Raw genomic sequence first — 24,991 nt, 5'->3', positions numbered from 1 at the left:
CTGAAAGCAAGTGGAAACTGCGGCCGTAATTTTTTTCCGAGGGCATACAGCTCTGCTGTAAGATTAAATGCTGATGGCATCTTCTTGGCCAAAATATTGCGGAGGCAACTACTCCGGCGGATGCCGTCATCAGGAAAAACAAAACTGGCGTTCTATGAATCGAGGCGTGCAGTGTTATATCCCTTAATCGTGCAGGTAGGTTAGAAAATTTAAAAAGGAAAATGGATAGGTTAAAATTATATATAGTAAGAATTAGTGAATTTCGGTGCTGGAAGAACAGAACTTCTGGTCAAGTGAGTACGGGGTTATAAATACAAAACCAAATACGAGTAATGCAGTAGTAGGTTTAATAACGAATAAGAAAAGAGTAATATGGGTAAGCTACTATAGTGAACGCATTATTGCAGCAAGGATAGACACGAAGCCTACGCCTACCACAGTAGTAAAAGTTTACATGGTAGCCATAGCATAGTAAAAGTTTGGTAGCAGGAAAAGGAAGACACGAAAAAACGTAGGTGAATACGGGCTGAGTTCAAACAACACTTAAGTGTTACGGAGATGCTTCGGGAACTCAAATGGGAATCCCTGGAGGGAAGGCGGCATTCTTTTCGAGAAACACTATTGAGAAAATTTGGAGACCTGGCATTTGAAGCAGACTGCCGAACGATTCTACTGCCGCCAACATGCATTGTGCGAAAGGATCACGAAGATAAGATACGAGAAATTAGAGCTACGGAGGCATATAGACAGTCGTGTGTGTGTGTGTGTGGGGGGGGGGGGGGGGATTGTAGAGGGGAGAAAGAACAAGAGATGAATACAGTGAGCAGATTCAGAAGGATGTAGGTTGCAGTAGTATTCAGAGATGAAGAGACTCGCACAGGATAGAGTAGCGTGGAAAGCTGCTTCGGATTGAAGACCACAACAACAACAGCAACAGATGGTTACCATCTCCTAATGCGAAACGGAAGACTTGATTACCTAGAACAGCGGTGATCACCGAGACGCTAGTTGCGCTTCCAACTTCAAATTTAAAATTGTCTGTAATAGTTTAAATAATTTTCTAAAGTCACTCTTTTATTGCTTGTGAGATCGTACTCAGCTTAAGTGCAAGATATGTGAAGACTTAATTAGACTAGTTGCGCTAGTCATATTACGCAGCGGGTTGTACCAGCTGTACGCGTGCCGCATGTGATTTAAAATAAGCGGGCTTCTGCGCGCAGCCCACATGCAAGTGTACGCTAATAGCGAAGCCTGAGGGGCGAGTGATTGCCGGCAAACGTGATGTTGCATGGTAGAGTATTATGTACCGGTAGGACGTTAACAGCAAATGATGCTACTATCATTTTATTTCGGCGAGTGTTGGGAATTCCGCAGAAACGGTACAGAAGCAGTCGGATACCACTACGCGATGCTTACATAAAAACAAAGCAGTTATGTGAATGTAAGTACCCAAGGTCGTAACCCAACCCGAGCCAATTAAAACCCATATGGTCTACTTGTTCCCCTACCACTTGTCACTTCCAGATAAAGATCAATGCTGCGCAGGGATTCATGTGCTTGTTTTGCTAAACTGGCAGTGTTATGTCTCGAATAGCAAAACCCTTCGAAAAATATTGTTTGATACCCGGAAAGTGTCTTAAACCTTATGATGCCACCGACCAAATATTGCACTGTAAATGTTTGTCATCAAGCCCCTACGATCTCGGCCGCGGTCGTTTTCGATGATAATGTAGGTTAGGAGTCGTGAAGCTGAGATGATACCCTGCTACATTAAGGATATTTTATATTTTGATTTGTTTCAAGTGAAATAATATTAAGGTTTCTGTTGTGTTCCAAGTAATTGAAAGTACGAAGTGATTTAGTGAAGTTTACCGTTGTTCTTTGGCACCTTCATGAAGTTGAGCAGCCCTTCTCATTTCCCTAAATATTTCAGTTTTGCATAATGATTACCATGCATTTCATATTACTAGTAAACTTACAGCTGAGGCATCGTACAGTGAAACAGGGAATGATTAATGAAGACAATTCCCCGAGCAACTTGAGGATATCGTATTGTCTAGCTTTTATTTAACATACTGTCTTTCATTAAACCGATATTTTTAACATTTTGGATTTGAAAGAGACTGATGTTACGTCTCATTGAATTAAATGGTATTATACCAGTTACATGCACATAATTTGGACCACAAACTGGGCATATTAATTTATGTTTCCCATGGGGTCTTACATACTGATAACTTAAATGAAACATCAAATACTTTCAAAACTTAGTGGAATATGAAAAACAAATTCTTCTTTGTCATTCCCATTTCGATCATTAATAATCATTCTGCTTAGGCCTAGATACAAAATAAGGTGATGGAAAAAGATTATGAGCACCCAAATTAACTTATTCCCAACTGTCACGTGTAGCTGCATGCAATATCTGACAAATAGTAGCAATGTACTTCCAAAGCTTTGTTTCATGCCTTGCCCCCTCACCCTTTTTCACATTACTTGGTACTTTGCCACAAAATTTAGTTGCACAACAGCACAAATAAAAAATAACTGTTGAAGCTGAAAAAGAAATGTTCATATCGGACTGTACTGTATAAGCAATTCTACTTCAGGTACAGGAATCAGTCGCAGTTTCATAGGTCAAAATCTTTTATATATTCTATTACAGATATGATACTCATTATGTCTGCTGATGACATTTCTTTGTTTTATTTTCGTGTGTACATTGAAGGATATAGAGTAAGCAGTCTCATCATTATTATGATATTAGATAATGGACAAGTCTCTGTTGAGTACTTTGATGCATGTTATGAACATATATTTTACATAAACTACAAAAAATTCTAGGATGATTTACTATGTAACTTTTTACCAAATAGTTCATGGAGATTGCTTGTAATATTTTAATACTACTACTTTTCTGGTTCCTGGTCATTCTCTTGTGTTTTTGTTTCTTCTGTTAGTAGCTTATTCTCGTTGAGACTAAGGGTTGTTCAGATCCCAAACTTTGTGTTTAATTGTGGAGGCTACTGACAAATGAATAAACACAAATTTTTTATGCAATATCATAAATAATTTCTTAGAAATATTTTACAATTTTATAGTCTGTAAATATGGCAGCCTATCTTCACACCTAATTTAGTAGAAAACGCCACAGCTTATGTTTATTTCAGTTCATAGAAAAAAACATATAGATCTATTTTACTGACATCATTACATCCTCCAGCAGCTTTGAGGTGCACATATAACTCACTGAATTGTTTAGTTGTATGTATGCCAATTTCAGTTCTCATTCCAATGCTTAGTAATTTTTGAGTTAAGTACACTTTTAAATGCACTGCTCAAAGCTTTCCGTTTTTATATTAGTGGTGAAAACTTGTGTTTAGTAATGGGAGGATTCTATCTGCATCTCTGTGATGGTCAATAGGCAGTTTCTACTTGAGTTGATACTGAATTTCATTTGTGGGGACTGCCCCAGGCATCATGGTGTGGAAAGCTATGACCTACAATGACTGAACTCCTCTAGTATTTGTTGAACAAATACTGCATAGTGCAGTGTAGTGTACCTCCAGAATAACATCCAGTCTGTTCTGTTGTCATTCCTACAAAAGTGAGGAGGTGCTGTTTTTCCAGTAGACTGTGCACATTTATTGTGCTCTCCATAATGTTGTTCAGTTGCCTGGCCAACATGATCACTAGATGAAGCCATGATGAGTACATGTAAGAATGATTTGGCGTGAAATACTGGTAACTGCTCTGATCAGTTATGACAAGAGGTATAAGTAACATGGAACATTATCTTCCTGTTCAGCATAGTCATTTCTACTACTATATGAAAATGAAGGTATGTACAGCTATCTGGCCACAGATTTTGTATGTAAAGTACATACTGGGCTGAATGAATTGAAATTTTTCATGTTCATGGTTAGTATGTCTCAATAAAACCAAAATGTACTGCCATTTCATCCAGTTTCACTTTTCTCTTGTTGTTGTGTATTTCTGATTTTATTTGCTTGAAAATCTTTGTGTCCATTTTCCTGTATCCTCAGCGATTTAGTAGCAATTTGTGAAAAACTTTCTTTTAAGGCTATGTTCTTCAGCCGTTAAAACATCAAACAATTTATACCTCTTTCCATTTGATAGTTTGAGATTTATTTAATGTTAAACACAATTTAATATAATAAAGGTGATTGTACATGTTCAGTGGTTTAAAAGCGTTGAGAGAGAAAGTGGAAGTGAGAGAACTAAGGGAGCAATATTTTCAATGTATGAGGTGCATCCAGAAAGTAAGTTCCTATGACTGATAAAGAAAACAAAAACATGAATTAAAAATAAATATTTATTGGAATATTTACATAGATTCACTGGCTACTTCTCAGCATAATCACCTCCACTGTTGAGGAATTTATCATAACTGTGCATCAGTTTCTGTCAGAAAATGCTTCGTGATACAGAAGAGACGAGTCACTCAGATTGAGATTGGAGCTGTAGGGTGGATGGTCAAAGATCTACCCTACAAAACTGATTAAACTCAGTTCGTGTGGTGTTGGTTGTATGGGGTCTTGAATTGTCAGGCACAAGCATAAAGCCTCTTGTCAACATCCCATGTCTCGTATTCATAATCAGCCTCTTCAGATTTCTTGATGACTGGCAATACCAATCAACATTTACTGTCTCCCTTTGTGGTAAAAACTCACACAGGAGAACACCATGTCCATCCCAGATGACAGTGCACATGATTTTTTTTACAGAGATTGTCTGATTGACTTTATTGTCTTCACAGGTGAACCACTACACTGCCAATGCATCAATTGTTACTTTGTTTATGGTGTGGAGTGCAACACTCATGTTTCATCCCCAGTGATGACATGGTTGCGAAACTCGTCGCATTTCTCTGCTTATAGCTGTAGGAATGTCAGTGCTGCAGCCAGACATTCACTTTTGTGTCCATCTGTCAGTTGCCTTGGAACCCATCTTGCACACACTTTATGAAAACCAAGCCACTGGAGACTGTTTTATACAACACCGAGTAACACATCTGGGGGAACTGATGAGAGAGTTCTGAAATTATGAAGTGCTGATTCTGCAAAATGCTTGCTGCACACTTTCCATCACTTCTGGTGTCACCAGAGATGGTTGGATACTATGGTCAATGTCATGAATTTTGGTTCACTGTTTAGCAAAGTGCCTGCTCATCATCTGACCATACTGTCACTTGTTATGTTCTGTCCATACATGCATCAATTGGCAGTGGATCTCTGGTGGATATTGCTTTTGAAGGTGCAAAATCAATGCAGTCATTTTATCTTAGCCTGTGCAGTGACCCCTGCCATCACAAGACTAAAACTGCACTGCAGTATTCCCACATACCTCCACCCTACTCCTGCTTATGCACATTTGTGTCCACCTAGTCATGTCATCTCTGGGTGCAATTGGAACTTTTAATTTCTGAATGTGCCTTGTTGATATTACCTTTGGAGGTAGTAATTGTTTTCAGGAACGATGTGCCTTACTATGTTTATCAATTGCAAAATAATGATCATGAGATGCCACCAGAACTTCTGGTGTCATCTGCTTGTATATATGTTTTTTACACATGATGCTCTGGAATTCCACATTTGGCACTCAGTACTACAAAGAAATTGCAGAATCACTTCTAAATATGACAGTGCCCATGTGGAGGACATATAGCCAGCGAATGTAATCTAAACATGCTTTGTGGGCAATCTACTCATATTCTGTTGCTAGTAGCTACCTCTTGTGTGCAGTGCACTCCGCGAGCCACTTATAAAAGAGCTTTGCTGCCCTCAGTACCGTGAGTTGAGCTCAAATGTTATAACCCATGATGTCACAGAAGTCTGTCCTTTTGATTTTCCACTCAGTTCAAAACCACTATGAAAACATTTATCATATCCACATTTTCTGTTAGTAACCAAAACAAAATATCTCAAAACAGCTCTCACATCATTGTACATGTTCTGTCTTTTGATGACTATGATGTTCTTAGAATTTTGTGCACACTCATTCTATTGTATTGAATGCTTTCACACCTTTGTTTGCAAGTCTACCTCAGTTGGAGTCTGACTAATGTTGCCCAAGACAACCCTGACCTTTTTTTTTTATATAAATTATTTGCCAGACTCTTTGGTGTGATTAACGTGTCATATAAGTAGGAAAATTTGCTGCTTAAAGCTCTCTTCTGTAAGGTAACTCCATGAGATGAATTTTAAAAAAAGTAGTTTGAAATTGAAGTTGTGGGGATTAGAAGCATCACAGAACACACTTCACAAGAATAGTGTACACTGTTCTTCAGAGAGAATAATGTTATGACAATCTGTATATAATGTGGCTAGTGCTTAACTACCTATCTTATATTAAAGAAAACGTAATTAATAATTATCTGAGGATATCTGAAATGAGCTCTGCACAGGGAATAGATATACGAGTGATATACTGTACACTATACCAACAAAGATCCAGTTATGGCTATAAGTATTTGAACTGGGCTACTTGTGCAAACTCTTTAAAAGTGCCTAGACAGTGTTTGTGGATACATTCAAAATAATTGTAAACAAATAAGTATAATATAGTACATGACATAGTACAAAAATTTCAGAATTGTAGTCCTATAATGACATGGAATTCCAATAAAAGCTCTAAATTGTGTTTCAGCATGAAAAAGTTAATACAGGCATTGTTATGTACTCCATACACCATTAAAAGCTAAATGAAATAAAATTTTGGTATCGAAATGTGCATGAAATTCAGTTATAATGTTGCCCAATATTTGCATCTAAGTACTACAAGACAGAGCACTGTATCATGTCAGTACATTGTGAAAAGCATGTAAAACTGTGTGATGCATTTTCTTCTTGTGTATTACAAATGACAAAATGTGCATTGCAGAAATAATTTAGCTTTGTAAATAACTTCTGACAATTAATTATGTAAGTGTTAAAATGAAAGATGTAAAATAAACTTAGCTTTTCATTGTCAATTGCATGTTATGTTCAAAGTCAAATAAAATATATTCTGTTCTATAATTTTCTGTTTTATTCTGTATCCTGCACACTTAAACATTAGACTCAATTTTTTGCATAACTCACCATCCAATTATTATGTTACTTTGAATGGCCTTGGACCTTTTCATATTTATTTGTTCATTAAAATTTTAATTTGTATGTGTATATAGTTATTATTTCACCCATAACTATAAGAAAATACACAAGAGAAAATATTGGAATTTGTTACAAGCAAATTAAGACCTATACTGTTATGAAATATGTAAATAGTACATATTACTTTTCAGCTAAGAAGCTGCCCCCTGATGTAAACCCAAAAGGGGTTTTTGCATGTAATGAACTTGATCTGAAGGAAGTGAAAGTTTATGGCTTTGATTATGACTACACAATTGCATGTTACAAGCCTTCCATGGATTACTTATTATATAATCTTGGGAAAGAAACACTCGTCAACAGATACAAGGTTGGTGGTTGTAATTCATCTACTATTGGAAATGACTAAATTTTGGACAACATTCTAAAACTTATTATTATATATAACAAATTCTCTGAAATAAATTTGCTGTATCAGCTAAGTGGTGGACTAAAAACTCAGAAAAGATGACACTTTTTAATAAACTGAATGTGAATGTACATGTACATCAAAGGTTCTATTTACTTTGTTACCAGGCAATAAAATTGGATTAAAATTACTTGTTAGTTGACATTGCACACCTGGTCAATGAGTGATGTCCATAAATAGGTGTCATTTAATACCTGGAACACAGCTTTCTCATGTACCAGAAGCGTGTACAATGTTTCATCAAGCCTAAATTGAGGGTTAAGTAACAGACACAATGAAAACACTAAAGTGGAACATATGTCAACTAACAAGTTATATTAATTACATTATAGTTGTACCACAGAAATGTATGAAATATAGTAAAAATGTGAGTTTTTAGGGGATAGAAAGGGAAACAGAAACTTGTGGAAGAAGTAGTTGGTAAGGAAAAATCGGTCATGGGAAAGCATAAGAGCAAACAAGGTAAAACTGAAAGAGAAGGAAGAGAAATTGCGTAGACAATGGAAGAAATAGTGCCAAGAAAAGCAACAGAATGAGCTGTGCAAAAAAAATTTGGAGCAGCCAATGGGGCTGAAATCCTAATCAGGTCCTCCAGATGTATATTCTCCCTCCCTCCCTCCCTCTACCTCAGTCTCCCTCCCTTCCCCCACCCCACCCCCACCTCCTTCCCCCGCTACTTCTTTCTACCCCTATGCAGATTATGCCCTTGAATAGCTCGGGGCAGATTTCCTTCGCCATATTGTCCAGTCCTTACTAGTGTGTGATGTCATATGATACTTCCTTCCTTGTACCTCACTACTCTCTCAACCCATTTCAATGACTGACTGTACATCCATTTTCAGTCTTTCTCTTCAGTTTAATGATTTTTTAATGCACAACTTCTCTGTCTGCTGTTACTTTCTTGCATATGAGCTGCAGTTGTTTATTTTTATGTTTCCTACAAATATTTGCCACCTATATCTTTTTTGGGAAATCATTCCCCTAAATTACAGTGTAAGTACTTATGTGATTAGTGTGATATTTCAATTTTCTACTCTTTGAACAGTTTGTTCCAAGTCAGTGTCGAAAAGTTTGTAACTGTGACACGAACATATCTCAGTAAGGTAAACAGAAAGTTATTTGTTTACTGTTCAAAAAAACATTGCATCAACTACAGTGCAACCCAATTGTGAATGCTGTTCATGGACACGAGATAAGTCAGTTGCTGTTAATAAGCAGCTGGAAATTGCATGACTGCTGTCAAGCAGTTAGAATCTGCTGCGAATAGTTGTTGGGCAATCTACTGAGACACATGTACCAAAAAAACTCTCTCTCAGGAGTTATTACTACTCATTGACATGAGTTGTGATGATTGTTAATGATGAGTTGTTGGTAGGTCTGGGGGCTCTGCACAGGGGAAGCAGGCCCGAAGAACATTCAACATAGTACACACATTTCCCTATCTCTCAAACAGGAGTTGCCATCTCCTATTGATTATTGATGCAACAGACTTAACCTGTTGCTGTGTCCTACATTAGATAAAGTATGGGCAAAAGGCTATGGTGATTCATAAAATTTTGGGCATGTAGCATGCCTGAAATTCTATGGAACAGTCTTTACACTGCAAAAACATGAAGATGCCCAAAGGCTAGGGGTCCGTTACTCATTGGCAGTTTGAATGTGCTGTGAATAATGGTGCGCTTTTAGGAAGGGATAGGAGGGAGCACCTTGGCCACTCACCATATAGAAGGGTAGATACATACCATGTAGAATAGTTCATGATGGGTGGGACCATCCATGATATACAGTCTCTGTAAATTAACTTCTAAATTGAAAGCAGCTACCACACATTGGAACAAACAGTGCTTGTCATTTGACTCAAAGGCCACACTTGAATCATTTCAGTAACTGGAAGAGAAGGCCAACAAGGCCGGCCTTGCTCATGGAATTTCAGTTGTTATGTTGTACAGCATTGTCTCCCCCCCCACCCCCAAAAAAAGGGGGGGGGGGCGAATCAGAGCCTGCTTCTCATGCAGATGACTGTGTAGGGTGCACAAAAAATGTTCATATTAGTCAGCACTCTGTTCAGTCTAGATAATGATAGCTACATCCATTCACAACAAAATCTCACATGCAATGCTAAAATTTATAGAAGTAAAATTTTTTGGGGAAATCTACATGTACATTACAAGGATGGATTAATGGGAATTGGAAATGATGTAATTATTGCAATGGACAAAAAACTCAAATCCACTGTGATAGAAATTGAAATTGGTGTTAGATTTTTTTGGGTAAAGATGAAGGTGATTATAGAGTTAAACCAGTCATGCTGTCATCACTGGAGGATACTTCAATCATCCAAGAATTGAGTGGGGTAATTACAGTTCCATTTATTTACTCGTTCGGCATCACAGAGGCATAATTTACAATATTCTTATCACTATATACTAAAACAGAAAACAATATAATTCTACACTATATTAGATATGTTTTTGAGCCACTCTATGGCTGAGTCACTGAGTCTATGTATGTCCATGAGTTCACCACCATAGCCATACACTTTGCACACGAGTAGATGGTCCATTGTCTGTATTTCTCCGCACTCACATACAGCGCTGTCTGCCAGGCCCCACTTGTTCATCAGGTGTTTACATCTCCCAACACTCGTTCTGACCCGGTTTAGAGCTGTCCACACTCTTCTTGGTAAGTTGAAGCCATCAATCTTCTTGTTCGGATCGTGTACTAAATTTTTGTTCTTAAATTCACTTGCCGACCATACTTCGTTCCAGGCCGTTCTCGGCTCAAAGGCTTGTAGTTCTTCACCGATTTTCCAAAAGGGTGATCTGGATTTAAGCCTGTTTGTCGGTGTCAGATCTTGGTGGATAGGGAGGTCCGGGTTGTCTATAATTTTCCTGTAGGTTTTTAGAGCTAGCTGTGATCGCCTGATTTCTGGAGGCTCTATATTCGCTAGTACAGGAAGCCATGCACAGGGGGTGGCCCTGAGTGTTCCCGAGATTATTCGCATTGTCTCCCTCAGCTGGACATCCACTTTAGATACGTGTGCACTTCTCCTCCAGACTGGTGAACAGTATTCAGCTACACTGTAGACAAGGGCTAGTGCTGAAGTTCTCAAAGTGCTCGCTCCACATCCCCATGTTGTTCCAGCCAGTTTTGAAAGGATAGCATTGCGGGATTTTAGTTTTTGCTTTGTGTCTTCGAGGTGTGAGCTGTACGTTAGGGTCCGGTCTAGTTTCACTCCCAAATATTTAGGCTTATTCTCATGTCTTATGCTTTGGCCATTCGAAAAGATCTGTAATTTTCTGTGTGTCTCTCTGTTGTTGAGGTGCATTATAGTGCTGGTTGTTTTGTTTGGGTTGGGAAGTAGGTGCCACTTGGAGTAATAGGTGTTCAGGACTTCAAGGTCTGCATTCAGTGTTTCGTCGAGATCGTTGTAGTTTTTACTCTGATATGCGATGGCCAGGTCATCTGCATATGCAAATTTGCGTGATTTAGTTTCTGGCAAGTCAGCTATGTATAGATTGAAGAGAGCGGGTGCTACTGCTGAGCCCTGTGGCAGACCATTATTCAGAACCATGCTCTTACTGTTCGTGCCATGGAGTGAGACCTTGATTTTCCTGTTCGTTAGTATGTTCTTGAGTAGTTTGTAAGTCTGCTTGCAATTTATGATTCTAGTTATCTTAAGCAGTAACCCTTCAATCCATACTGTGTCGTAAGCTGATGTGAGGTCTATGAGGACCAGGCCAGTTTTCATCTTGTTCTGGAAGCCTTTCTCAATATAGGTTGTGAGGGACAGCACTTGATCGCAGCAGTTTCTACCTGCTCGGAAACCCGCTTGGTATGTTGGGAGGTTGGCTTCGATGTATGGAGTTAATCTAGTCAGCAATATTCTCTCGAATAATTTATAGGGGGTACATAGCAGGGATATTGGTCTGTAATTCCTAGGATTATCTCCAGTCTTTCCGGGTTTCAGCACTGCGATGACTTTTGCTTCTTTCCATTCCTTCGGCACAACCCCCGTGCTTATGCATTCCGTACAAAGTTTGGCCAACCACCTTCTTCCTAAAGTTCCCAATTCCTTTAAGAATTCTGGTAGGATGTTGTCAGGTCCGGCTGCTTTTCCTGTCTTCATTAGCTTCAAGGCCTGGGATATCTCTTCTGTCTCCACTTCTTTTACAATGCCCATGTTGGTTGGGTTATTAAGCAATAAACTGCTTAGCTCTTGGGAAATTTCTCTCTTTTCGGCTGTTTTTAGCTGGATTTTGGAGGTCTGTTTCAGGACAGCTGCAATCTCAGATGCGCTGGTTCCAAGAGTCGGCCTGTTAGGCGCTGTGGCACCGCCTAATTTCCTCAGCAGGCCCCAGCTCTTCCTGCTGGAGTGGGTAAAATCTAGATTCTCCATCGCCTCCTTCCATCTACTCCTACGATCCTCATTCATGGCGTTGACCAGTTGGTCTGCAGTCTCCTCGTCCCCGGTCTTCTCATATTCCTCCAGTAGTGTTTCACACTCTTTCGTCCAGCAGGGGGTGTATTCCTTTCTCAATCCTCGTGGAATTGCATTTAGGGCCGCTTTTTGTACTAAGTTTACGAATCTTTTGTAGTTACCGGGTTTTGGTGGTATCTGGTTTATCGTTTTCTCAACATAGGATCGGTATTTATTCCAGTCAGCTTTCCTCAGGTTCCACCGGGGGATTGGGAGGCTTTTTATGACTGGGATTGATAGTCCGATCTCCACTATTACTGGATTGTGCTGGCTTCGGGGGAACGCCTCGAGGACCCTTCTTATAGCTCGCACGTGTGTACCTGTTGCTCCACGTGTGACGAAGGTCACAGGATTACAGTTCCATAAGTGTTGACGATTATCAAACATCAGGTGAAATAATGCTAAATGCTTTTTCTGAAAACTGCTTAAAACACACAGCCCCCTCCTGATGGAAATGTATAACATCTAGTATCGACAAATTAGGATATCTATATTGAAACTCATGTTTGTGATCATGAGGCAATTAATTGTACACTTAGCTCTGCGTAGAAGCATTTAGGGAAACAGTATCTCAAGTTTAGAAGAATAATCGACTAAGGAATGGGTAGATATGTACTTTGTAGAACAGTTCATGATGAGAGGAAGATTCCTTGCTACATGGTCTTTGTAAAGCAACTTATAAAGTAGAAGTGACTATTGCACAATCGGTGCAGAACCAATCATAGGGCCACAGATAGGGACAGGCTAACTGAAATGCGAGGAAATTGTGCTCATGTGTTAAAGCAGTTAGTAGCAAGAAGCAAAATGAAGGGCAATAAATTGAAAACAGATACACTGAACTTCATTTTCAAATGTACCTTTACAATGGGAGATACAGAAGTGCTGCCCAAGTTGAATTCTTGCCTGCTACAGAGATTAATGACATAGTTGTGTTGAGAAACAACTGAAATGACTAAAGTTGAACAAGGCCCCATGGCCCATTGGAATCCCTGTCAGATTATGTACAGAATTCGCAACATAGCTAGCCCCCACTCTTAATCATAATATACTGTGGATCTCTCAAACTGTATCCACTGGTTGGAAGAAAACACACATCACACCAATCTACAAGAAGGGTAGCAAAGTGGTCCACAAATCTACCATCTAGTATTATTGACACATATCTTGTGTAAAATTCTATAGCATATTCTGAGCTCAAATATAATGAGGTACTGCAAACACAATAACATCCTTCATGCTAACCATGATGGATTCTGAAAACATCAGTCATTGCAAATAAGCAAACATTGTCCGAACAGGCCTTGAAGGCCCAATAGTACTGACCAGCCGCCATATCATCCTCAGCTCATAGGCATCACCAGATGCAGATACGGAGTGGCATGTGGTCAGCACATCACTCTCCCAGCCGTTGTCAGTTTTTGTGACTAGTGTCACTACATCTCAGTCAAGTAGCTACTGCCTCAATTGGCCTCACAAGGGCTGAGTGCACTCTGCTTGCCAACAGCACTCTGCAGATCTGAACGGTGACTCATCCAAGTGTTAGACAAGCCCGACAGCACTTAACCATTGCAAACCCAACTCAAGCTTTTTTGAGTTGACGCCCTAAAAGTTATGGATCAAGGCAATCAGGTGGCTAAATATTTCTTGACTATCACACCAATTGTTACTAACAAAAGTATGGCCATATAAGGTATCAAATGGAATTTGTAACTGGATTGAAGATTTTTCAGTGAGAATGATGCAGCATATTATCTTAGATGGGACATTATCAGCAGATATAGACGCAACATCAGATGTGTTTGGTAACGACTTGTTGGGCAATATTAATAGGAACCTCAAACATTTTGCAGAACAGGCAGTTATCTGTAATGAAGCATTACCAGAAAGAAAAATATGTGAACATTCAGGTATATCTTCATGAGATTTCAAAGTGGTGCAAAAACTGTCAACTTGCTTTAAATGTTGTTGTTGTTGTTGTGGTCTTCAGTCCTGAGACTGGTTTGATGCAGCTCTCCTTACAGTAAAGCTGCATGTCCTCGGGAAAAATTACGGCTGCAGTTTCCCCTTGCTTTCAGCCGTTCGCAGTACCAGCACAGCAAGGCCGTTTTGGTTAATGTTACAAGGCCAGATCAGTCAATCATCCAGACTGTTGCCCCTGCAACTACTGAAAAGGCTGCTGCCCCTCTTCAGGAACCACATGTTTGTCTGGCCTCTCAACAGATACCCCTCCGTTGTGGTTGCACCTACGGTACGGCCATCTGTATCGCTGAGGCACGCAAGCCTCCCCACCAACGGCAAGGTCCATGGTTCATGGGGGAAGCTTTAAATGTTAAGAAATAAAAAATTGTGCATTTCACAAAATGCAGAAGGTTTACTGTGAACACAATTGTAATCTGTAACTCACACAAATACCTGATTGTAACAATTTGTATGGATATGAAAGATGTGATCACATAGACTCTGTTGTAGGTAAAGTAGGTGGCCAACTTTGGTTCACTGGCAGGATTCTGGGGAAATGCAATCACTATACAAAGGAAACAGCTTGCAAAAACCAGGGTGGCCAATCCTACAATATTGCTCAAGAGAATTGAACACATACAAAAAAGTGCACCATGGAAGGTCAGTAATTCTGAAAAATGTGAACTTACAGATGGCTGAAGATAGTTGCTAAGTATCCAAGAAAAAACTATTTATGAAGTTTCAAGAACCAGAAGTAAGTGAAATGTCTAGCAGTGTATTGCAAGCCACTATGTATAGTTTCTGTAGGGGACAGGAAACACAAGATTGTACTAATTGCAGCAAGCACTGAGGTATTCAAGCACTCATTCTTCCTGCACTCTCTGTGCCATTGGAATGCAAAAGATCGTAATGTGTGGTATAACGGGAAGTACTATCTGCCATGTTCTTACCAGTGGTTTGCAAAGTAAGGGTGTACATCTAGATCAGGTTCTTCCAACTTGTGTGCTCCTGCTCTGCTGCAGAGTGCTCCCTATGCTGTTGAGCATTCTTGCTCATTGTGAACAATCAAACGGGCTGTCATGGAATAGCCTTGTGAACTGCCAGCCATGCCTTACATGATCACTGACCTCATTTTAGTGACATGCTATGATGAAGAAATAAATAATCAAGGAAATAAATAAGAACTGTTAAAAAGTATTGAGTTTGTTTATTCTGACTCCCAAAATTTGACATTTTCATTTCAGAACCAGAGCAACAACATCAAGAATCTGTGTGTTCGCAGCAGTAGTGTGGAGGAAGCTCTTCATTGTCGCTTCCTAAAGAAAAGACAATTGTCGACTAATCATAAAATCCATGGTAACTGCCACAACTGCTATTTTGAGGAAATCACAAAAATCTTCCAGAAAGCGTTCCTTTTTGATACCCTTTTTTATAGCCTAAACAAATGAAGGCAGTTAACCTACAAACATTTTTTAGAGTTAAGTTACTGTAAAACATTTAACAACAACAACAAAAAATTGTTGATGGAACAAAACAAGAACAGGGCTATGTGCCAACCTCTCTTAACATAAAAACCGGGCTAAGTTTACCACTTTTATTAGTAAATAAAGGGGTGTGGGAAGGATAATAATAATAATTTTACTATTATAAAAATCTGGAAACTACTGTTTACAGTTTTTATATAATAACTATATTATTATGAAAAGTCAGGTAGGCCTACAGAAAGTGCTGTGTTAGCAAACGAACTAGTTAAAGAACAAAGACGAAATCAAGCATGGTACTGTGTTCTTGCAAGTTTTATATCAAAATAAATGCCTTTTACAAAGTTTTCGTTACATTTTGTATTAATTTACCACTATTTTATAAGCAAAATATTACAATGTTACAGTCTGTAAACTGCTGCTGTGTTTACTCAGTCAGATTTTGGGAAAAGAGTTTATTTTCTTGTTTGAGATAAAGTATCATCTTTTTTTAAGTCCTCATCCTTCTCAGTTTTCAATCTGGCTGTTAGTTCAAGCTGGGATAGACCTAAGCCTTTTATGGTTTCCATCTTCACACATTTTTTGAATATATTTGTTTGTGTCCACTTTTCTTTAGCTAATTTGGAGAAGTCGTAAAAATCATCATCATTCATCATAGTCCAGAATGAGATTTTCACTCTGCAGTGGAGTGTGCGCTGATATGAAACTTCCTGGCAGATTAAAACTGTGTGCCCGACCGAGACTCGAACTCGGGACCTTTGCCTTTCGCGGGCAAGTGCTCTACCAACTGAGCTACCGAAGCACGACTCACGCCCGGTACTCACAGCTTTACTTCTTCCAGTACCTCGTCTCCTACCTTCCAAACTTTACAGAAGCTCTCCTGCGAAGTTTCATTCATCATAGTGTTAGAAAAGGAGTTTTGCTATTGGCATTACACAAAACTCTCACAAGATCAAAGAAACTTCACATTTTCCTACTCTTTCTCTTTTTTCAATTAGAGCAAAGTCTTGGTCACAGGTTAAGTATGAGTGTCTAGAGACGACATACTTGTGGTGAACGTCATCAAAGGAATCATTACAGACCAAGTATATCCATAGGAAGAATACCATCTGATTTTTGTTTTGGCCACAGCTGTTGTCAGACCACACTATTAACTTTTTTTCTGGGTAATTTTACTTTTAATCCCCCTTAACATACAGCTCACTATTTCATTGCCTCCCTTGTCACTCATGCCCTTGTGACAAAGAAACATAAAACCTTTATTATTACCTGCCATATGCAATCACAAATTGTAGCAAGAAAGTTGATGAAAATAAGACATGTGGCAGTGTGACAATGTTGGCAAAGAGAAAACCTGTTGTAAACCTATGGATACTGTGCATGTATCACTTGTAGGAGTGGTAGAATATACATGATTATGCTTCATCTCTTCTCTAGCTTTTTCAGCACATCTATGATGAAATTCTAGAGAAGTACGATGTACAGCTCTGTTGGTTGAGTCATTCAACAGTTTACTTTTAAGCAGATCACATGTGTTACAGGTATCTTTCCTTGGATGGTGAAATCTCAGTTTGGGAAAGTGTTCTTTCAGTACTTTTTTGTAGTACAAATATCTAATGTTTGTGTTTGCATAAAATGTAACAAAAGCCTCATACATTCACTGTAATTTAAATCTTGGCTTATGTAATGGCTTTCGTCATTTGGGAAACCTTTGATGTGTTCAACAATGCTTGGCTTGTGTGGCTTTCACCCGATTGGAAACTTTTGATGTGTTCAACAATGCGTTTTACGTCAACAGCTGTATATTTCCTCTCTTCTCTTCTATTTCCCCTATGTTCAATGTAGGTAACATCACCGCTCTTTTTTTGCTTTTACCAAGGTTTCCACTCTTCACCTGGTAATTTTGTGTATCTCCAGAAAGGTTTTTTTGCAAACCTTCGTCATCAGGAACTATATAAAAAACACTGGCGTGTCTGCGACTCTCCTTGGGTCCTTCTTAAGAACCACGATTCCTTCTTCTAACATTTCATACACTTATGTTTCCCATCAAATAAGAGTTTTGCTTTACATTATCACCTATTTCTTAGAACTGATTGAATATGTTTAATTTGTGTTCCAATGCAATGTATCTACATTGATAACTGCACCAGCATGAAACCTGCAACAAACAAATATGGGAATTAAAGGCATTAAATAACTTGTGACTGCCACAAATAACCTGTTTGTTTGCTACTCTGCACAGTTAGTAGGTCTACTGTAGCCCAGGAATCAAGCCAAACATAACGTAACATGGTCTGCATAATGTAAATATAGGCTAGCTTAAAATGCCACACAAAAATCATAATCAAGCGAAGTTCTTCAAAAAAGCCTTAGTCCTAAGGCGTTAAAGTTATCATATACACTTACCTCATCAGGTGGAGGTTGTTTTTGAGGCACAGTAACCTTCTTATTGTTATCATATGGTTTTCCCTTGGCTCTTAGCTTCTTATTTATTTGGGAGACACTACCTTCACTCCTTTCCCAATGTTTTCTTGTTTCATCCATCACATAAACCACAATAGCAAACGCAACTTGAACACTATTGTACCTCAGACTAAAAACAACAGCATGAGCACATAGCCCGGATTTTGTTTCAAAACAGGTGGCACTTAGCACCTGGAGCATTCTCTTGGCCATGTTTTAAACCACTTCCACACTGATTACTAGATAGCCCTGCTTTTACTGATGAAGGTTAGGCACAAAGCCCATATTTTGACGATAAAATATTTTATTTTATTTTTGGCACTTAGACCAGAATTTATAAGTAGTCGACAATTCTTTAGCTTTTATTCTTTTCATGGCTGAAAAGCTGCTTACAGCAGTATGTAAGTCCAGACATGCACATGATCTGTGTGGCATTTTTGTGCAGCTTGGGGAATGTTTTTTGCTCTAATGAATGATATCATCAAGACAAAAAAGTCAGCATGTTGTATACTTCTTTGTCAATAATGTTGAATTCTGCAAATCTACAATTTCCAACTGAAGTGGTGGTGGTTATGCTCTGCATGAAGGCATATATAATGGCACTGAACGTTGTTGTTTATCAGAGTTAAATACTTTGGAACATGGAAGACACTGTGGACCTCAGTCACCATCACTAAATAGAAATAACTCTTGAAATTGAGGCATAGGACTTCCACAGCTAACTAGCTGTCTGTCCAAACAGGGCTTCTTGCGTCAGTTTTTGCATCATGGAGTGGGTGGGCAGTGAGTTCACTTTCCCTAAGATAGGAGAATTTCACATGTGGCATATTCAGATGGGATATAAGGAAATAGTAGTAACATTGGAAACAGTGAAAAAATGACAGAAAAGCACTCTTATATATTGAAGCAGTGACTGTTCCTCAGGCCACAAATCTCAGTGAAAGGTTACTTGGAATACCCATAACATCGGAGGTACTTAGTGTCCTTAGTTTCAGCAAGACTTTTGTTTGATGAAACATGATGATGATTTATATTAGCAAATTGATAGATACATGTTAATGATTGAAAAAGGTTTGGGATTGTGAAAATAAAGAAAAATAACAAGGCTAGTGAACAAGGACAAGGAAAGAACAACTGATCTTACACCAACAACACTGTTCTACAAAAAAAAAAAACTTTTTTTCTATTTCTGATAAAAAATATTGTGATCCTAGTTGTATTTTGAGTGCTGAATTGAAAAATGTTTTTGGTTTTATTCTGTCAGGGATAGTTTATGAGTAATCGCAATTTTATTTCTCTTTTCAGTTTCTGATATAGTGCAGCAAACGTGAGGTGAAATTCGACAAACAAATGCACATCTTTATGATGTTATAAGTTCATCACATTAATGGACGGTGGGATCTAACATATAACACAGTAACCTATGTGTATACACTTTGAAGCATTTATTTGACATGAGAAATTGCAGAAAATTGACAAACAACTGCCTTGTAATGCACATCACTTTTTTCTCTTGTATTGTGAATCTTTCTTCTCTCGAATGATATTCCAGCAATAATCTGCTAACATAGAAGGTACCCACTTCCCTTCATAGCACCTTTCTGTGGTAGAAATGTCTTTATGGAATCTTTCCCCATGTTCATCCGATACGTCACTACAACTCTCTGTGAAGTAGTCCATATGAGAGTCCATCATATGTACCTTCAAAGACATATTGCACCCCAAATCCTGATATGCTTTGATCATATCCTTCACAATTGCTTTGTAGTTAGTAGCTCTTTTTCTTCCGAGGAAGTTTTCCGACACCATCTTGAAACAGTCCCATGCGGTTTTTTCTTTATCAGTTAAACATGCTTCAAAATTTGCATCTTTCTGCAGCTCCCTGATTTGTGAGCCCACAAATACACCTTCCTTTATTTTTGCAGCTGAAAGACGGGAGAATTTGGTAGCTAGATATGCAAACCCACAGCCTGTTGGATCCATGGCCTTCACGAATTGTTTCATCAGGCCAAGTTTGATGTGAAGCGGTGGAAGTAGTATATATTCAGGAGCTACCAGACTTTCGCCAACTTTCCATCTCCGCCTAGGCCATTTCTTTTTCACGAAGTGAGAATTTCGGTCTCGACTATCCCACTCGCAAAGAAAACAGGCATACTTTGTGTAGTCTTGTTGCATTTCCAGTACCATAGCAATTACCTTGAAATCTGCACATATTTTCCATTTGTGTTCATTGTATTTTAATGAATTTAGCATCCTTTGTACGAATTCGTATTTCTCTTTTGTCAAACTAGCGCAAGCTACTGGAACAGAGGGTATTTTATTTCCGTTATGGAGCAAAACACCCTTCAGACTTGTTTTCGATGCATCTATGAAAAGTCTTCACTCCTATGAAATATAAGTGAAGTTCAGCACTTTCATCAGGCCAGCAACATCATTGCAAAATGTCAGTGCTTCGTCAGTTGAAAAATAAGAAATAAAGGCATGTTCTCTGTGCCTGAACACACTGATTTTAGTACTTTGGTGCAGTAGATTATACTCTTGTAATCTTGAACCAAGCAGCTGCGCCTTTTGTTTACTTAGCCCTAGATCACGTACTAAATCTTTTAATTCTGCCTGTGTTAACAAATGTGGCGATGACTCACTTGTGCAGTGATATAAAGAATCATCATCTGTGATTTATGCAGTACTACTTATTTCACTGTCACTCGGAATTTGATCTCGAGCTCTTGAAGGTACTGGAAGGTTGTCCGAATGCCGCAATGGCATTCTTGCTGAAGGCAGATCTGGGTAAACAATGTGCCTCTTCGACTTTTTGTTTGTAAAACCCTGAATTTTTGTTAGACAGAAATAACAATCAGTAACATGATCCTTAGGCTCCCTCCACACCATGGGAACAGCAAACATCGCCACATTCTCTTTACCTTTCCACCACTGAATTAGTTTGCAGTAACATGTAGCACAACAGAAATGTGGTGCCCATTCTTTATCTTGGTCTCCACCTATACTCCAAAGTAATGTTTGTATGCTTTCTTTATGACTGAAGAAATTTTCTTCCTATTTCTGGCAAAAGTGAACTTCTCACAGATGTAGCAGAAGTTGTCTGGCTTATATCGACATCCACGACGATGTGGCATTTCTGCAAATTTAAAAATACCGCTTTGGTAATACACCTGTATTAACTTAATAGTAGGGAACTAGAGGAACGCTGATGTGTAAAAACAAGCAGTCGTTTTACCTTCAGCACCAGGCTCAATCAGTTTACACACAGGAATTAAAAAATTCATCCGTGCTCGGAAATACGACAGACAGTTACTTGTCAGCCAAAACACCCACTCATTAAGACTGACACAAACTGCGGCTAACACAACTGTTGTAAACTCGATGCACCTGCCCCTAGGAGGCGTGAAGCTTTACTGCCGAGGCAGCGACCGGCTGTCGCCGTTCGTGTTAATGAGATGTTTCAGGTGGTCTAAATGACATATGTGTGGCGGGGGTAACCTAATGATTGATTCTTCCCACCTGCTGTTGCACAAGAAATTATCACGTTCTATCACTACTGGATGCGGCAACATACCCGTATTTCTCCAAAACATCTCTGTGTTTGCCATGAATTGATTTTTTGTTTACATATTTGAATTTCCCACGGTAAAATGGTCTAGAAGCACATACTTTAATATCAGAAATAGAACCCATGTCGAACAGTGCAATCAGAGTGCCATATCTGTTAAAATGTTACATGGGAACAAATGAATGGATGAATAATAAGGCAGGATTTCTCCATTGTAAAACTATTCTCCTGCACTAAGCATCCTGTGTAACGCTGTAAATGCCAGTATAGTTGCCCTGTACATTCGTCTGTAACATCCATGTGATGTAGATGTAATAGAATTTCACATGAAGATGGAACACAAGTTTGCATCAATTCCTGTGAAACCATCCAGTGTGCAACAGAAACTGCCAATTTTGAGTTGCACAAAGGAGGTTAAAGTCTTGAAGCAGAGAACATATTAAGAAACAAATGAAATCATTAAGTCCTTACAACCATTCATATTTCCTTCTATTAAAGAAAAAATCCTGGTATCAGATAAAAATAGCATACTTTTTCTGATGATTCATCAGCTGACCAACTTGATAAATGATATGACACCATTATCATAAACATACTGTAGAACATAAAAGCTATACAAAATATGCCAAAGAAATAGATAGTAAACTATATGACAGAAGCATATTGGTATTCTCAGACAGCATATGAGTTAAGGGTGCTGGAACAGATGTTGATTGTGCAAGAACAACCAAAACATCTTGAAATCCTTCCCTCATTCAGTGGGAGGCAAAGTGGGAGAAAAAAGTAGATCTCTCTTATAAGATGGATCCCATTTTGCAGAATAATGAGATTAGTTATATGCCCCATGTGTTATAATTCTATATCCTATTAGTGTGCCTTAAGAAAAGGTGCTTTCAAAAGCTTGTAACAAACATTTCTTTGGAGGTTTCAACCTCCATGAGTAGTAGTCACAGTCAGAAGTGGCAAATGTTGCACCTTAGGTATTTATTTCACTATGTAGTTGAATGGAGCCTTAGTAGTAATAGTGTACTCCATCTGTCTTCCTAAGGAAGGCTGCTCTCTCTCTCTCTCTCTCTCTCTCTCTCTCTCTCTCTCTCTCTGTCTCTCTTTCTCTCACACAGCACATGCACCTTTGTACTGAGACGAACTGGAAATATAACACATTCATCTTCACTATTGATATTTGTTCTAAGCACAAGAAAATGCAGACAATGACAGATGCAACACTATTACATCTAGAAATAAGTTGTTACAAGCAGACACTTGACACAGAGTCGCTGAACTACTAGTCCAGTAATCGTAGTCAGAATTCAACATGTAACTGAGGGTGAGGCTGGCTGGGTCTAAATATATAAGCTGTTGACCAAATGGTGGAGTATACGAAGGAATGGCTGTGTGCGCATGCAATACTGGTGGCTACTGATACTTCTAGCATCTGCCAACTTCTTTGGCGTGCCTCACTACTGCATGCCCAGGGCTCTCAGGTGTGGAATCTGTGCAGATCACTACACTCCTCTCCCGCTGAGTGCAGAGTGTCGCTGATTCCTGAGGCAAGATGTGGTCGGCTGTGATGTGCCCCCCCTCCCTCCCGTTATGTCGGAGCACGAGATGTCTGGATCGATGATGGCCAATCCAAGACAGGTCCCTGGTGATGTCTGGAGATGGCGTGGAAGATGGAGGCAACTCTGCTATAGGTTGAGGCCACACAAGAATCATTGTACTGGGGAGGGGCATGTGCACCAGCTGGAGGGCAACTGGAGCTGCTGCTGGAGGCTGCAAAGTCCTAGGCTCATCAGGTGGAGATGCTGATGCAGAATGGAAGAGGAAGCTGGAACTCCAGCAGATAGGCAGCACCCAGTGACGGGGGCACAGATGCCTACTGGATGCAGAGTGGATTTCCATGGCATGGGACCTCCCAGTCCCCTAACCAGGGGATGTAGACACAGGAGCTGTTCTGACACATAGTGACTACTGGTAACCAATAGGGACACAGACCAAAACCATGCACCAAGACTGCTGTCTGCGTCGGAAAACCCAGTATAGTGTAATATGATGGTGGATGAGATCCTGGACAGAGAAGGGGGAGTAGCATTCTCTACTGGCACCCATGGAGAAGCTTTGCAGGGCTGCAGGAACCAATAGGACATATCTGATAGGCCATCAGAAAAAGCTTTAACTCCTCCTCAGCGGGGAAGTCCTGCATCTATTTTTTCATTTGGGTCTTAAAAGTGTGAACAACGTGCTAAGTTTCCCTATTAAACTATCGGTGAAACGGAGGTAAGCAAACATGGTGGATGGCTGACTGCACATAGAAATCGTGAAATGCTTGAGACAGGGTCAAAAGTAACTGGGAGACCGTCCATAGAAAATTTTTTTAAGAGAAGCTGAATAGAGACTTCGGTAGTGGCTGGCATATAGAAAACAAGTATGACAATCACTAAAAACATATTGAGAAATGGAACTGCAAAATCGACGTGGATACCTTCTCAGGGCTATGGTGCTGGAGGCCATGGGGAGAATGAGCTTGTGGAGCCACCTGAGACTAGCACGCTGGAACACACAGCAACCAAATACTCCAGATCTTGGCCAGTGCAGGCCAGTACACATCTGTGACCCTTGTGTAAAAGCTGTAAAGCTTCCCATCACATACCCCAGGAATAACCACTTTGGAAACTGCGTCTTCTGAGGGGATGAGGACAACTCATCTAAGACTGAGAGACGATGGCACAAGACAAAGTAGTTATGAAGCGGATTGGAAGCACAGCCCAGAGGACAAGAAGACCATCCCTTCTGGATGATGTAGACAACCTGCATGAGGACGAGGTCAGACCCTGTTGCCTTGATAGCTCGGGTGCTAGTGATTGGAAACCCATCTACCACCTCTTGGTGAGAGGAGATACCAAAGTGAAAACACACAAGCTACTCTAAATCATAGTCAGGGTCTGGGTCATCGAGCACCCAGTGAGGTGGAAATGAAGGTTGTAGTTGATTTTGAAGGGGAAAAGGGGAACAAGGCTCACCACTGCAATCTGTGGGCAGCCTTATCGGGGACCAGGAGAGGCATACTAAATAACCAAATTAATTGCTTATGGCCCCTAATTAGTTGGAATTTGGTGTCATACAATAAAACGTGAAATTTGGTGGCCACATACAATAGTGGACCTGTGCTGGGCTGAGTGTTTTGGTTGCAAACACTTGTGGCTGCTTGGAGCCATCTGCATTCCCATGGGTGAGAATTGCCGCTGTAATGTATTCCAAGGTGTCTATATAAAAAACAAAATAAAAAAATTGGTTTGCCAGGATCAAAATTAGCTAAAGGTGTTCCTTGAGCGTGGTGAAAGCATGGTTGCATGCAGGAAGCTAGATCGAAGAAGCACACTAGTGGAGGAGGAGGTAGAGAGGGTGCATAATTATGGACACCCTGGAAATGAAATGGTGGTAGTAGGCAATTTTAACTAG

At 39.5% G+C, this 24,991-nt stretch overlaps 1 protein-coding gene across 3 annotated transcripts in view; it reads left to right on the top strand.

Moving 5' to 3' along the window:
* Positions 1 to 1,244: 1,244 nt before the first annotated feature.
* LOC126261714 (5'-nucleotidase domain-containing protein 3) overlaps positions 1,245 to 24,991 on the top strand; it is a 149,102-nt gene continuing 125,355 nt past the window's right edge. For 2 of the 3 annotated variants that reach the window (XM_049958563.1, XM_049958565.1), the window contains exons 1-2: positions 1,245 to 1,441; positions 7,307 to 7,482. In XM_049958563.1, coding sequence (XP_049814520.1) covers positions 1,282 to 1,441; positions 7,307 to 7,482 — 336 coding nt within the window. In that variant the 5' untranslated portion in view covers positions 1,245 to 1,281. Of the gene's footprint in view, positions 1,442 to 1,509; positions 1,730 to 7,306; positions 7,483 to 24,991 lie in introns of those variants that run through there. The other variant, XM_049958564.1, reaches the window with a different exon arrangement.

The sequence above is a fragment of the Schistocerca nitens genome, chromosome 1 (genome assembly GCF_023898315.1).
Source record: "Schistocerca nitens isolate TAMUIC-IGC-003100 chromosome 1, iqSchNite1.1, whole genome shotgun sequence".
Taxonomy (NCBI): Eukaryota; Metazoa; Arthropoda; class Insecta; order Orthoptera; family Acrididae; genus Schistocerca; species Schistocerca nitens.
This window is presented reverse-complemented; position numbering and strand designations above follow the sequence as displayed.